Raw genomic sequence first — 15,451 nt, forward strand, 5'->3', positions numbered from 1 at the left:
TGGTTCTGTGGTTATTACATTTTAAAATTTTAAATGCATTCAAATATGGCTAAATCTTACACACAAGTAGTCAGAGCCTAGTAAAATAGCCAACTCCAGGCCTCGATTTCTGAGAAGGGATTTTACAAGAATATAAGTAATGTTCTATTGCCAGTAAGGCAAACAACAAATCACTCAAGGAAACCCGGCAGGCTGCACTGTCCAGTTTTTCATAGTAATGCATGCAAATGTCACCCTGAGTTCCTGTGCCTGTATATATACTTTGACTCCCCATATAGAGGACTTAAATACATAACTCCAAACTCAGCTAATTTACTTCGACTTTCTGGGAGTTGCAATAGTTCTCTTTTCACAGAGATAGTGTTTATCTGTTTGAGAGCCCAAATGAATGTGATTCCTGCTATGGCCACAGTCCAAAAACAAGGCCTTAGCCAAATATAGCCACCCAGTTCCCTTGTCTGTGTTCTCACCTTGGAGATGAGTCTACATATTCATCCTCTCCACCTAAGGGAGCTTGTGTGGCAAGAGAATGAATTCCTTTTCCAGAAAGAGAACATCCATCTTGCTTTTTGGGGAGACCTGAATAAAGATTTGGACTGCAACATTTCTGAATCAGCAGCAAATCTGAGACGAGGAAGGCCGTAATTAGGTTATGATGTTCCACTGTCTGCCGCCCAGCCTGAAAGCTTCGCGTAAATCAGTTTTATGAATAATGGCTGTAAATTTGCTGTTGCTGGTAGCGAAGGAAAAGGTGATGAGGTGTTAAATGTTGAGCTGATTTTGAGCTGGTTGAAAACCAAGTTCATAAGGCAAATGGTGCAGTAAATGTAACCAAGATATGACTTCCTTTTGTGACAAAATGTAGGTGTTTGGGGGGGACACATCATACTATATTCACAGAGGAAATACTGAATTCAAAACAAAACAAGGAGTCATGAAAGGGCCTTCAGAATATGTCTGAACTACTATATCTGATAAAGAGTATCAGTGGTGTCCACTTACCTGCACGTCTCTGAGGATGGAGGCTTCTGTTCTGCCCATATACCCATTCAGATTCATTAAATTCCTTTACCAAACATTAATATAAAATGTGGATGTATCCAGTGGTGCAGCCAGCAGTAATCCTAATGTAGGGTACTTGTATTTTCAAAAGTCAGCTCAACATCACAAAGAATTTATAATAGAAGTAAATAAATAGTAAATAATAGTAAATAATAAGTAAATAGTGATAAACTTCTCAATTACTAAGCTCAAAGAAAAGCTTTTTCAAATTATATATTTTTACAAAGAAATAAATACACTCCTCAGTTTCATTTGCCAAACATGTCAATCAAGACATGTCATCTACAATTACACATACCCTATTAATTTTATCACAAATTTGAATTGATCCATCTTGAAAAGTTTGGCTGATTCAAAAAATCAATTAATTAAATAACTACACACAAACCTTATCCCTCAGCATAAGTGATAATGAAGATATAATTAAAGTTATTTCAAAGCGAAATTCTCATCAGGCTAAATCCTGCTATTATAAACCATAAAACTATGCTGTTATGCTAATTAATGATGTCTGCAACTGCCAGGACTTTGTCCATGAACCCTGTGTGGTCATGTATTATTGACCATGTTACTTATGTACACTTTGGGCACCAAATTCAAATGTTTACAACCTTTCAAAAGTAACACGTCAATTTTCATTTATGGAGGCATTTCTTAAGGAACCAGTTATTCAAACAGTGGGTAATTAAGTGACACGTTCATGTGTGAGAACAGGAAAATGGCCAACTGTAATACGCCCTCTATGAGCTGAGACGGTCACGTTGGTTTAAACCGTAGACGTTGATGTAGAGTGAAAGAATGCCACCTTGTGGATGAGTTGAGCTCAACGTCAACCCAGGATGTTGGTGTTCACCTTCATGCAAAGAGTGAATAATAATTTATTATTTGAAGCTACATCTATTCCTAACATTGAAATTAGTTAATAGAAATTAGAACCAGTTTCCAGTGGCATAAATTACAAAATTACATTATTCTTGTAGGTGCACTGCATGTATTATTACTTATTATTCTGGATGACAAAAATATAAGTATACATGAAACCTGTCATACAGTCAATAGCCTTTATTAACTTAAAAATAATATAAAAATCTCCAGATGAAGTCCTACAGGTTCACCAAATGTGCACTGTCCAGCTTTCTTGCTCTCTTCATGTTTGCTTAACAACTGTCCTCTTCTAGGATGTCTGGATGTTCGTCCCAGAATGAATCTCCAATGATGTCACAGTTATAAGATGTAACTTTTCTTCTGCTGCGTGTAAAAGTGACCTCTTTGTTGCCCTCACTGGGTACTGTGACCTTTTTAGTTGATGTTTCAATGACCTATAGGGTGTAGATGTAAATAGCCATTACTAAACCAGTAGAATTTCCACAGAGCTCAAACTTTCTGTTGCTGCTACTTTACCTTCTCCCAGATCAAAGTGGTGCCTTTTCTGTGTAGTGCTGGTTCATCGTTGTAGTTTATATTAAATTCTGAAAACAAAATCTCATTCTTATCTGCAGACAGAGTTCCCTGAAACAACATAAATCCAGAAAGGATGTAAATGAGGAAGCTAAAGCAGATAAATGAACAGTTTTAAGGTTCATCCTTTCCATATTTTCATATGCAATACAATTTAATCAGGCCTAAAGATTTCAATGATGTCCACTTTCAAAAGCCTGTTGTATCGGAAAAATAAGTAATACTCAGACTGGCTCAGTGGCAGATCATACATTTAGTCTTTTGTCTGCCTGGTTTGTAGAGAGTCCTCCCTTTTGCACCAGTGTCCAAAAAGCAGTATTATACAAGTTGTTAATATGACCTGTAAATTAACAGAAGTGATACTGAACAATGAGAATCACTGGAACCAAAACACAGAAAAAAGGCCACCTGTTAAAATTTATCACAAGAGGTATTACAAATACATGCAAATAAACGTGCAAATAAAATGACCCAAAAAATTATTTTACATGCATACTTAAAAGAGGGAAAAAAACACTCACAGTCAGCTTGTCTCCAGCTTAAGTAGTCTCTAAGATTGCGGTTGCTGGGATACAAGACAACCCTACCGTCAAAGCCTGGAGGGTAGAGCAGTGGCTGCCCTCCAAAATACTCCTCCCAGTAAAACACATAACTGGAGGAGAACTGGGATGCCACATGGGTCATCAATTTACTGTAGAGCAGGGAGGGAGCAGAGAAGTCTCACTTTGTTCCCTGTCTACTTCAAAGCATTGAACATAAATAGAATACAAGGGACTTATACTTTAACATAGTGAACAATGCACTTCTCTTAACTAGGCAGTTAGATGCCAAACGAAAAAAGCAAAGGGAAATAAGCTACTGAGTTGCAGGCATCCATGAATTAATTACTTAATATTCTATCAGCCAAATCAAATACGTTATTAAATACTTATTACATTAGACTTAAGAGTTTCAGATTTGAGTTTACCTTGCTCTTCGCTTGAACCAGTTGGTGGACCGTTTAAAGACAAAACTGAACTCATCGCTCTGTCCGTAAGCTACAGCTATGTCCTCGAGGTCCTCCATAACTGACCGGGCACTGCGGGACATCAGCCCTAAAGCCCTGTCATCGTTGGGCTTAACAAAGTTGTGCTGCTCAGAAAACCTGCAGTCAAACAGTGCTTAGTAGTTAGTGTCAATAAAGACCATACACAATAAAACGCAGTCGACTAAAGAGATTTACATTTTCAGTGCATGTCCGAAGCGACACCACAAAACAAATATACTTTAGTTGGCTGCTGAAGCACTTTCATATGTAAAGCCTTCCAATTTAACAAGCAAAAAATAGCTATGAATCGAACGGTACACCATCAGACGGTTTATGGTTTAGCTACTTACTTGTGAAAATTGCGCCCATCAAGTCGAACTACAATGTAGCAATTCCGTAAACACGTATCATCGCTCTCAAAATTGCGCACATACTCAAATTTGCTTTTCGCCATGATGCACCCTGTGTGAAGTAGCGCGAAGTTTCCCCTGTTCTTAGTCAAATTCCCAAACAGAAATGACACTTGTCTCAACATTCAAAGATATGAAACTTCTCTATTTGAAGAACTTCAAAATGATATTTAACGAGCCTTGGTAGTTCAAGAAAGCCTTCAGAGTAATGACAGCTTGCTAGCTAGTTAGCTAGCCTGCTATCTTTAAAAAACCCCTCACTTTATTCGTTTGGTAGCATCGCTTCATTATTGTCACGATATATCACTACTAGATCATCCTTAATGAGGGAAGCATTGACTATCACACTTCTAATATACTTAATATACAGCCCAATTAGCTACCCGGGAAGCAGCTTTAAGCGTGGGTATAATCATTGTATCAGTCCGTCAATATGTAGCTATCGTCCTCAAAACAAGGAGCTAAAACATTGGTTCCGCTAATTATACTTACGATATTGTTCCATTCGTTTAGTTTGAGCAATGTGGCTGTTTAGGAATGATTGGAATTGTTCGAAATGGTTTTATTTAAAAAAATGTATTAATATCAATCTTAACTTGTGATGGTATATTACAGTATCACAAGTCAAGAGTGCTTGCGATTGTTTATTATGCATTTACATTAGGCATTAGTAAAATATAAATAATTACCAAAAAATAATTAAAATTGATGTTTGTGCCAACCAAAAGTCACTCTTGCCAGTTATTTACTCTGAGTTCACTAAACAAAGACATCTCCTAAACAAAGACATTGCTCTCTCTATAAAATACTCACACATATGATAATGCACTCAAATGGCTTTTAATAACAAGGCTGAAACTTGAGAAATATTGTACACATCTGTCAAGAAAAGAACACAATGTCATGTTTTAGGTGCATCTTAGATATGATATAGAGAAAGGCCACCTTACAAGCACAGATGTGCAGAATGCAGAAATCATGATCATGTGAGAGAGGACTTACTCACTTCCTCAGCAGCTCCCATCTTTCACAAACAAGAAGTCACTGTTGGTTTGATTAAAGACACACAGTCACTGAGCATTACGACATTTAAATATCATCTTTATAACTGTATCCAGGATGATAAACAACAGTAGAATTTTGTGTGATGAGAAAAGACTGGACCCAATTTTACTTAAGCATACTTCAATAATGCATCAAATCTAGTAAATCCTCATGTCTTACAACAGCATTCACAAGCGCTGTACACACAAGATACACTCGTTAAGATAAATAGTGCCATTGCTGCCACATACTGGAGAGTGGCTGAGAGGGCATGCCTGAATTCGACCTATGTCCTTACATGCTGGCTGTCAAATTTAAACACAATCCTTTACAGATGACAGTAAGGCATAATGACCTTTTATGCTCCGGGCCACTGGCTACTGTGTTATTTAACCAGACATGTCTTACCTTTTGGTACAGACTTGACTTGTCTTCTGCACCTGGAAAATCCACTCCTTAATCATTGAACTTCAGCATGAAGACTAACAATCTGAGAACAGTTATTTGGGTGAGGAAGTACTTAAGTATACGGACAGACACATCCACGCTAATGTTTCTTAAATTTGGTAGGCACTGATCTGAAATCAGGATTTATTTTTCACTCCCTAAATTGATTATTAGGATAATGAAGGGTAGCACAGACTTATCCGCAGAAAGATAAACAAGAAGATCAGTAGCTGTCATGTTGGAATAAGCCCTGTTAAAGGAAGATTACAATATTTGAAGTTCTAAAGATGCTAATGTCTGACAGATTAATTCTTTGTGTATACTCCAATGTTTATCTACAGTGCATGGCATTGTAATGATGTTGTGAGATCGAACATGTGCAGCAAATGTTTTAGAGGGAGGTGCTGATATTTGGATGCTTGTTCACTACACCTACCTTGTACTCCTTTCCAGCAAGTTATAGCCGCTTTCTTCTTCTTCTCTTTATATTACATTCTACCTGCCCAAAAATTGCAAACAAAATGCAGTGGCCTAGAAAAGAACACTTAAATAAAAACTAAAGAATAGTGTAGAAATAAGCATTCAATGCATTATTATTTATACCCCATGATATGTGTGAACGCTATTTTGAAAAAGCAAAATGGCATTTTGATCATTATGATTACACAACTGATACTCCTGCAATTCTGCACAGCCATATTTGTAGCTTATTATAATAGTGTGCTTGTTTAACCCACTACGATGCATTTGACTTTACCTTCTCGGCATCCGTATCACATCGCGTTTCGGTTGAAGTAGAAGTGTTTCAAACCTGATCAAACGCACGTAGCGAGGGAGTCCAGAGACATTCAAACAGGCAATCATGCAACAAATAAGGAATGTATTCCGAAAAGCAGCACTTCGAGCGGAAAACACAATCTCTTCAGTCTCTAAAACTGGGCGGAAGGTTAGTCATAATTAATGCAATATTGGTGTTACTGTTCGCGAATGTCCGTTTTCCGTCAGGAAAAAAAACCCATCAGCCTGGTTGTCTAACTTCAGGGAACTATCCAGTACGCGACACACTCCACAAAACGATTAGAACAGCGCTTTGCGTGGACTAAACTACTAATCACACGGCTGGCTCTTCCCACATGAGCTCCAGAAACTCCCCCCGGGCCCTTAACCAACATGATAACCGCTCTGATTTAGTTTGTTGTAAGTTTAACAACGGCATGAAAGAGAAAAACAGTACGCCACCCGATACATGAACCCAGTATTGATCGCTAGCCAGCCAACGATCTAGCTAGGTAGCTTGATAAAATGCCGTTTAAAATGCAATTTACATAGATCATTTCGTAAGAATTCCTTAAAAGTATTCTCTCTTTTAACTAACTTGCTGTAGGAATATTAGTCTGTATCATAATGTTTGAGAACTTTCCAGTTGAATTATGTGCTACAGCTGAGTTTGGAGTGGCATACTACGAGTGGACAAGTGTTTAGCTTGTTTCAGCAGAGATCAGTGGTTCATTAATTAACATGACAGGACTTTGACGTGTGGCGTTAAGTTCATGATTTTAGTAAGCCAGGCTTTGCTGAACACGTCTATTCATTCAGGTGGTTGTATATATTATATTATGTGTTAATTTATTTCTAAATCAAGATACATATATATTACATATATTAACATATATTATGTGTTCATTTATGTCTAAATCAAGTGCGGCATTTGCTAGCGATATAAGTGGTGTAACACCAATGATCAGCAGTGGATGTCAGTGATGTGCTGCTTGTCTGTTATCCAGCAGCCCGGGGCTTCGATGTCAACTGGACCTCAGCAACGTGAAGGAACATTCTATGAATTCCGTACTTACCACATCCACCCGCATCAGAATGCAGCCTTCCTCAGACTGACCAGTGAGAAGATCCACCTGCGCACAGCACAGTCTGAGCTCCTGGGCTACTGGACCGTAGAGTATGGAGGTCTCAATCAGGTCTTCCACATATGGAAATACGGTGAGAGGAACTTTGCGTACATCTGCAGATTGAACAGAATTTAAAATGAGTGAGATTGCTATGAGTTTAGCTGCCCATCTTTGTGTATTGCAAAAAATGACAGCATACATTTCATGTGGGTCCTAGTATCTACACTCACTACCCACTTTAATAGCAATACCTATGTTGTACCTACACTCAGTGGGCACTGTATTAATTGCACCTATCTTATAGAGATACAGTTACAGAATGTTGCCCATGTTGCCATAAACAAATCTGTTAGTTACAATCTACCCCATTTATCATTACAGCTCCTCCACTGACTGTATTTAAGTGGCGGATCGTTGTCATCACAGCAGTGACACTGATACGTGGCCAGCGTCAGACTTATGGTTAAACACTGTCGAATAGTTTGAGCATTGCTATCAACTTGATGGGTTATAGTCACAAACTGTACATCCAGAAGGTGTTTCTAATAAAAATGTATTTTTAATAAAGTGTGTGGTACATTTCACAGATATTATGTTATAAATGTGTGCGGGAAATTGTCAGTCACCTTTTGCGAGATGACCACAGTCATCTTTTTTAATTATTTACATTTTGTTTCTTAGACAGCTACACTCAGCGGGCAGCTGTGCGGGCAGCCCTGGCTCAGGACTCCAGCTGGGGGGAACAGTACATCTCTAAAGCCATGCCCATGCTGTCCTCCCAGGACAGTGAAGTCACATACCTAGTGCCCTGGAGCAAGATCCAGAAACCACCTAAAGAGGGTGGTAAGGGTGTTAAGCCTATTAACCTTCAATAGGACATGTTTTATTAATCTCTGTTACTGTTGCCTGTACATTGTTATAATAGGCAACAGTTTAAATAAGTTTGTTGTATTTGTGATTTGGCTTGCTATCGTCATCACTGTGTCACTGAATATAGAGTTGAAGGATTTGTTCACTGTCATATTCTGAACTATCCAAAAAGACTGAGTGGGGGGGGGGGGATTTAGAGTTGGAATAGAGTCTCTTATTGGAATAGGGTAAGCTTTGTTTGAATTACAGCACATTTAATAGAGAGCTTTACACAGTGTCATACCGACAGAGAGAAATAAGTTTCAACAACATGTCAAGCAGATTAATACTGACTGTTTAAAGGTTGCATTGCCTTGTGAAACACTGAAGTTGAGCTTCTAGTAACTAATGCTGGGTGTGTGCGGTTTTTTTTCTCCTCAGGTGTGTATGAGCTGGTGTCCTTCCAGATGAAGCCGGGTGGTCCAGCTGTGTGGGGCGAGGCTTTTCAAGGCGCAGTTGGCACCCATGCAGCCCCGGGGTATGCCCACCCGGTGGGTGTCTTCCACAGCGAGTTCGGTTGGCTCAACAGAGGTAAGTATGACATAAGTGCATCTGAACTAAAGACTCGTTTGTTGCCAGAGGTGCTTCTGTGAACCGCCCAGATAGTAACTTTCAAAAGTCTGGAAAGTCAGCGTGTACTTGGCTATTTCACAGCTGTCCATCAAACAAGAGGCAGCAGTAATAAGTGAATACTTTCACTTTGTTGTTGTCTGTTCAAACACAATGGCAGTGTGCTTTGATAGAGATGAAGTCAAAGTGGGATAAGTGCACACCCTCATCTAAAGTGCTTTTCTGAAATATTTCACATATTCAGAAGCCTTTTTAGAATAGAACATTGCCTGAGGATTTGATTCGGCTGGACTTTTTTTGGTTGAGCGCTTTTGAATTTTTGCACACTTGCGTAGAATGTAGCCTTTGTTTACACATTTTGTTGCCTTTGTTTTTATGATAGACAGATTAAAAAACACAATGACACAGTTTAAATTGTGCAGTGCAGCTGTGAGTCATCATCCAAGGTCTACACCATCATATGGAGTTAATTTTGTGCTAATTGCTATTCTTTCACACACTCTTTGATTTAATTTCTTCTATTTGTGGATTTTGCTGATGCATTTTTTGCTCTTGGAATCTTTTTTCCTGCTTCTGTAGTCTTTCTTTTGATTTTGAGTTTAAGCACTTTTTTTACTGGGGTGGGTCTTAGAAGAAGGCGAGCAACTTAAATCTCTATTGGTCATCTGAATTTTGGAACATGAGGTGATAAAAAAACAACCACACCCACTTTTAGCTATAGTAATTGGTGGAAAAGGTCAGTTTTGAAAATAGTGTTAAAGAAAATGCTGACCAATTAGTTGACAAAAGAGATCAAACAATTGTTAGAAATTAAGGTGAACACTTTTTTTTTAAAGATTATCCCCTGTTAAAAGTCAGAAACAAAACAAAGATGGCCGAAGCAAATATAGCACTAGCGAAGTAGAAAAAAATGTCATCAAAAACTGGCAAAATGTGATTGTGAGTAGTACTTTCCTGTATAATTAAGTTGGATTTGATTTTCATTATTTGCAATCTACACTGACGTGCCAAAAGTCATGGGACAGGAACTAGTATTGTGTAGGGCCCCCTCTAGCCGGGTGAAGTAGAGCAAATCCATGAGGTATCGGTTCCTCAAGTGAATGGAAGATGTCTAGAAGGAAGTTGAGTCATGCCATCTGGATAGCCAGCCACAGCTACATGGTATTTACAGGATCTCTGTTATAAATGGACCTCTCCATCACATCCCATAAATGCCTTATTGGGCTCACTATTTGTGGGAATGCTCCTCGAACAAGTTCTGGACAAATTGAGCCCGTTGGCATGGTGTATTATCCTGCTGCGATATCACATCGTTGTGGGGGTACATGAAGTCCATGAAGGGCTGAAGATGCTCACCAAGCAGTAACACGTAGTGGGCATTGGTCAGTGAATTGTTTATGCAGACCAATGGACCCAACCCATTCAATGAGAATACACCCCACACCAGTATGGAACCACCACCAGCAAGCACAGTACCTTGATGACAACTGGGATCCATGGCTTCTTGGGCACTGCGGCACACATGAACCCTACCATCAACAATTGGGACCGCAACTCTTCGGACCATGCCACATGTTGCCTGTCCAGTGTCCAGTTAGTAACGTCATGAGCCCAGGTGAGGTGTTGTGTCCAGTGTCGTTGTGTTAACAGGGAGACTCTGGTGGGTCTTCTGTTTCCATATCCCATGGAAGCTAAAGAACACAGCACTAACCTGTGGGTTAAGCTGTTTTGATTGTGGATGTGATTTCTGCCAAAGTTGCCTGTCTGTTGCACTTTAAGCATTAATCATTAAACACCCCTAGGCGGACACCGCGCTGTTCACTGGGGGAGGTAATCCTCTCTATGACGTAATCCTGGTCCACAATTCACACTGTGGATCAATGAATGGTAAATGCCCTTACAACTTTGAAAATGGAATGTCCCATCTGTCTGGCACCCTGTATCATGCCTAGATTGAACTTCGACAATTTACATCACCTTGGCATGAGCACGCTGGCCAGTGTTCAACTTTATAAAAGCCTGGGTGTTTTCAAGATGAGGTAACACAAATTCATAATCAACTGCTGCCCAATTACCTTTGGCACGTCAGAGGGCACATGAAGGTTTTGTCTCACAGTTGAGTTGTGTGTTCATTTGTGTACTGCAGTACATGTCCTGTGGTGGTATGAGAGTGCAGACCATCGGGCAGCTGTAAGATACAGATCTCACAGTGATCCTAGAGTAGTGGCTGCAGGTAAACATCTCTCTGTTTTTAATGTGTCTTGTCCTACTGCCTGTTATAACTTGTAATGGCAAACCAGCTAAGCTCTTCAGTGGTGACTGTTCCTGTCAATTATAATAAATGAAGTAGCATCTTCCACCTCTGAGTTGCCAACTACAAAAACTGAGCAAAGCATATTGGCCTGAGGTAGTTTACATTTATATCACTTTCTAGAAAGTGACAAAATGTATTGGAGAGAGACTTTTTTTTTTTTTCATCTTATAGCAGTATTATTTTCTTATAGCATTCTTGTTCTCTCTCTGCAGTACGGCAGAGTGTTGGCTACCTTGAATCTCAACGCAACAAGCTCATGTTTCCTTGCCCCTACTCACCGCTTAAATGAACCAGTCATAGTGAACGGTGGGTCAGTGGCCGTACCCCGGAGCCTGCACAGCACTTCAGAAGGAACGCCAACCTTTGTCTTTAGTTTCAAAATGACTATTGTTACATGGGAGGTGAGAGTTTAGACCTGTGCAGCTTTCTTTGACTGCTGGCTTGGTCTTGCATTCCTGTACTTTAAAGATTTGAACCATTTTTTAGTTGTGAAAGATATTAAACTAGTAATGCATTTTGCAATAGATGGACCTCTTTCTCTGACATTTTTGATTAATGTGAGGGAGTGTGAATTGTATCTCTCTGCTCTATGGACTGTGCCCGAGGAACTGGCATATGTTAGTACTTCAAGGGAGTAGTGCATTACTGCATGCCTTTCTCTATTAGTCACACAGGGTACTAGCAAACCTGTTTGCAGAAATTTCATGCATGTATGAAAGTTCTACTGAAGTTATATGATGTTTTAATGGATAGTGATTATATATTGATTAAAAAAATAAACTGTAATTATATGAAATCAAAATTTCTTGGTTTTTATTTTAGACACAACAGAAATGTAAGGTAAACATTGCTATAATGTACCAGCAAGCGTAAAAAAATGAAACACCTGTAAACCAATGTTATGAATTTACTGATTGTTTTAAAAAACATTTATAGTTTATAATGAATGTGCTTAACTGAAAAGTATGGATGCTTTTAAGAGTGTGGCGGGGATATTCAGCTTTAACAAACAAATGCAACGGAATAAATACACAAGTGTTGCCAAATGACAACCATGTGGCTCTTAGTGATTCCAAGGCCGAGTACTAAAACTAGCTTTTGGATTTCTTGTCACAGTGGTAGTTGTATGAAAATGCAGTAATAGCTTACTAATATATTAGTATCGCTTATGTGTAATAAACACATTTGAGTTGAAGATTTGTCATATTTTATTGTAAGTATTGGACAGGGTGAGTAACAGATATTCCACAGCCATTGTCAATGCATCTGAAATGTAAACAGGTATCAAACATGGAATATGCCATAGTGAAATGCTTTCCATTTTATGTAGGAAAAAGATGGAGGTATAATAAAAAAAAGTGGAATGTTGTTTGTTCTGTGGAAAATCCAGTGCAAAGAGATCAGTAAATTTCCAATGTTCACGACCAGTAAAGTGCTAGGACTGCCGTCTTCCCTCTGAGACCAGTTAAACAGTTTAGAATACTGATGGGACACTGGGCAGTGTATTAAATGAAATGACTGTGTATTGCCAATTAAGCACAGGATCCTAAATGTATAATACTGGCTTCTGTTGGATAGCCCAAATAGAACAGTTGTCTGACCCCTATATGCACCACTCACCAATTCTGTACTGTACTACTAGAGATTAGCTTGGTGTTGATGGTTTACTTGAGGTCAAAGGCGTATTACATTTTTCTGTACATTATGTTTCTTGCTAACACTGAATACTTCTGTCTCAAATTGCAGTATTAGAATTCTAAGATAAGCACTATCTTGAAGAATATGTTAGGAAATAATGCCCCACTGGACTTTAATAACAATTGTTTGTTCATAAATAAAGGCACATTTTAAAACAAAATCAATCTAACAGATTTTTCTGCGATGTAGCTTGTAGAGACGCAAAGAATGATCGTAATTCTTCTTCATGTCATTTCTAGTACAAATAAATAGACACTGCCCCTGAATTTTCCTGTCATTTACAGTTACCAAACCAAAATTACCCATTGAGCTTTAAAGATTCACCAGCTCTATTTAAACAATGCACAAAGCCACAGCTTCTTTGCCTAGTTCATATAGGAACAAAATGATGGCAGTGATTCAAGTTTCACTCTCATACTTTCATGGGGAACCTGCCTTGACCATGCTCCAGTACGTAGTCAGTGGACTCAATCCTTTTGCGTTGACTCGCATTGATTTTCTACGCAGCTGTGTCCGCACCTGTGTGCTCATGCAGTCCTTGAATAGCTGACTGGAAAAGTTAATCAGCAGACTGCAGCGCATGGAAGAGGTCAGTGAGGTGGAATAGGTGAAAAGTCACTGGCTCCAGAACTCCCAGGGTGAGAGCGTCCTTGGGTCACACTACGCTCTCCGAGGGCCGCCCCTCTTTCTTCACCAGTCTGAGCAGTGGGACGTCCACCAGGACTTCCTTTCGCCGTATGGAGTGGTCAGAGTGATCGTCACTTTGATCCTTGGCAAAGTTAACAAACACCTGCAGGAGTGGGAGTCACATCAGTCAGTATAGTCCAGCAGAATAAAATAGGCACACATTTGTGATCCTTGTCAGTAGTGTTTCCAAAATAACAAATTTTAGCCGTGTGTCCCACCTAGAATAAATCAGGCTGTTTGAATATTTCACTCCATGAGTTTGAGACACTGAAGTTACAGGCATAGCATGTACATTGAGGAAACTACGATGTTTTGAAGAGGGTGATGCTAATAAGTTGTAGTATTTTTGTGTGTTTAATTATTCAGAAATATTTAGAACTTTTCAGGCAAATAAACACCATATGGAAAGAAACCTGCAGTTCATACGAGCTTATCTCCCATTCTGTTTTTTGTTTTTTAAATGTATTCTTATTTTAACGATCACGCTGAACCTCAAAACAAATATTACACATTCCCCATTTCACCTTGTTTAGTGTATTTTACTGATGTTGTAATCAAATCGGGTTGAAGTTAATCATTCTCACCTGGTCCAGCGTAGTCTGGGAAACGGAGTAGTCCTCTATCCTGAGGAGGTCTTTGTGCGTGGCCAAGGTCCTGAAGATGTGAGCAAGGGAGGAGAGCGAGGATGGCAGCTGGTACTGCAGCATGTTCCTGTGCCTCTCCTTCAGTGTGCTGCCCGGGAGCTCGCTCTCGATGAACTTCATCACGGGCTGCAGCTCGGGGTCGGGCCCCGCCACCCTCAGGATGATGGTGTAGCCGTCGCCGAACCTGCACAGTGAGGAGGGGATGTGTATCAGAGCAGGAGGGAACCTGTAGAGGAACTGAAACGCAGTCCAGACATCCTGATTCGATTAAACCACTCTCTAATCTCCAACATATACAAGTTTTAATCTTAGGAATTTAATGTTCGTAGAGATTGGATTTGGGATGATCATGCCTGAGTTTGTTTGATGTGATGCAATATAAGCGCTGTGAGGTAATTGTACCTGTTTTTTAAATGCTGGACGCTGCCCAGACAACGGAATCTGCCATTTACCATTATGGCCATCCTGGTGCACAGGGCCTCACACTCCTCCATGCTGTGGAACAACAGGGTAAAGGTTGACATGTGATTATGCACATAATATACAAACATTTCTATGAGAGAAATGGGCAAGTACTGCACCCTATTGGTAGAGTGGAGCCAAAGTCTGTACATAGTTAATGTATGTGATGTATTTGACTATTTCCCAGCCACAGAATATTCCTATATTACCAAGATTGTATCTGCTGTAACACACCTAGTTTGATAATCACTGATAGGTGTGTTAATATACGTTAATGAGTTCATGAGTGTACAATAAAAGAGGAAAGAGCCTATTGCAGCAGCACTCTGTCTCTAAGCCCACATACTAAATGGAACTTTGTTTTGACTTGAATCGCAGCATGGGCGCTCTGCGTTTCGCAGAGACCTTTATAGTAAAGCATCTATACCAAATTATCTGTCACCAAATGCGTTTTGGCAGCTTTTAAAGGTTACTTCCATTTGCACAGGTTGGCTGGTAGCCCTCTCTTTCCCAAGCCTCACTCGGCTATCTCTGAGCAGGCTGCCGTGGTAGGCCGTACCTGTGGGAGGTAAGCACTATGGAACGACCCTCCTTGATGACACTGTGGATGCAGTTCCAAAGGGCACGGCGGGCCTTAGGATCCATCCCAGTGGTGGGTTCATCCTGGGACACAGGAGTTAGTACACAGGTTTAACTGAAAATACCCATCAAACAGCAAAACCTTCTTCTCTCTAACTGCAAAAACTAAAATGACCCAAAGCATGCTCTCACACTGTTCTACACTGAGGATCAAGTCAGCAATTCACTTTGTCATT

The 15,451-nt window shown here is 39.7% G+C and overlaps 3 protein-coding genes across 15 annotated transcripts in view; 1 reads left to right on the plus strand and 2 right to left on the minus strand.

The window, feature by feature from the left end:
- Positions 1–2,109: 2,109 nt before the first annotated feature.
- thg1l (tRNA-histidine guanylyltransferase 1-like) lies at positions 2,110–6,294 on the minus strand. 11 transcript variants are annotated; one of them, XM_027016370.2, is made up of 11 exons: positions 6,206–6,291; positions 5,885–5,979; positions 5,410–5,698; positions 4,964–5,001; positions 4,771–4,836; positions 3,898–4,035; positions 3,488–3,664; positions 3,042–3,211; positions 2,772–2,860; positions 2,464–2,571; positions 2,110–2,381 (listed from the first exon to the last, which is right to left on the minus strand). In XM_027016370.2, the coding sequence occupies exons 6-11, from the start codon at positions 3,999–4,001 to the stop codon at positions 2,220–2,222; spliced, it is 810 nt and encodes a 269-aa protein (XP_026872171.1). In that variant the 5' UTR covers positions 4,002–4,035; positions 4,771–4,836; positions 4,964–5,001; positions 5,410–5,698; positions 5,885–5,979; positions 6,206–6,291; the 3' UTR covers positions 2,110–2,219. The 11 variants fall into 11 exon arrangements, with proteins under 11 accessions (XP_026872171.1, XP_035376983.1, XP_035376979.1 ...); XM_035521090.1 differs by lacking the exon at positions 4,771–4,836 and having other exon boundaries at positions 4,908–5,001; positions 5,410–5,491; positions 5,885–5,947; XM_035521086.1 differs by lacking the exon at positions 4,771–4,836 and having other exon boundaries at positions 4,908–5,001; positions 5,885–5,947.
- On the plus strand, positions 6,288–12,258 carry nipsnap3a (nipsnap homolog 3A (C. elegans)). Of its 2 annotated transcripts, none has more exons than XM_027016379.2 (6): positions 6,288–6,394; positions 7,233–7,443; positions 8,034–8,195; positions 8,643–8,792; positions 10,978–11,064; positions 11,358–12,258. In XM_027016379.2, exons 1-6 carry the CDS (start codon positions 6,311–6,313, stop codon positions 11,432–11,434), a joined length of 771 nt encoding a protein of 256 aa, XP_026872180.1. In that variant the 5' UTR covers positions 6,288–6,310; the 3' UTR covers positions 11,435–12,258. The 2 variants fall into 2 exon arrangements, with proteins under 2 accessions (XP_026872180.1, XP_026872181.1); XM_027016380.2 differs by having other exon boundaries at positions 7,236–7,443.
- A 77-nt stretch (positions 12,259–12,335) lies between these two features.
- abca1b (ATP-binding cassette, sub-family A (ABC1), member 1B) overlaps positions 12,336–15,451 on the minus strand; it is a 28,682-nt gene continuing 25,566 nt past the window's right edge. For both annotated transcript variants that reach the window (XM_027016364.2, XM_027016363.2), the window contains 4 exons: positions 15,196–15,299; positions 14,577–14,669; positions 14,115–14,358; positions 12,336–13,633 (listed from right to left, as the gene is read on the minus strand). In XM_027016364.2, the coding sequence (XP_026872165.2) occupies positions 13,499–13,633; positions 14,115–14,358; positions 14,577–14,669; positions 15,196–15,299 (576 nt within the window). In that variant the 3' untranslated portion in view covers positions 12,336–13,498. The remainder of the gene's footprint in view (positions 13,634–14,114; positions 14,359–14,576; positions 14,670–15,195; positions 15,300–15,451) is intronic.

The sequence above is a fragment of the Electrophorus electricus genome, chromosome 2 (assembly GCF_013358815.1).
Source record: "Electrophorus electricus isolate fEleEle1 chromosome 2, fEleEle1.pri, whole genome shotgun sequence".
Lineage (NCBI taxonomy): Eukaryota > Metazoa > Chordata > Actinopteri > Gymnotiformes > Gymnotidae > Electrophorus > Electrophorus electricus.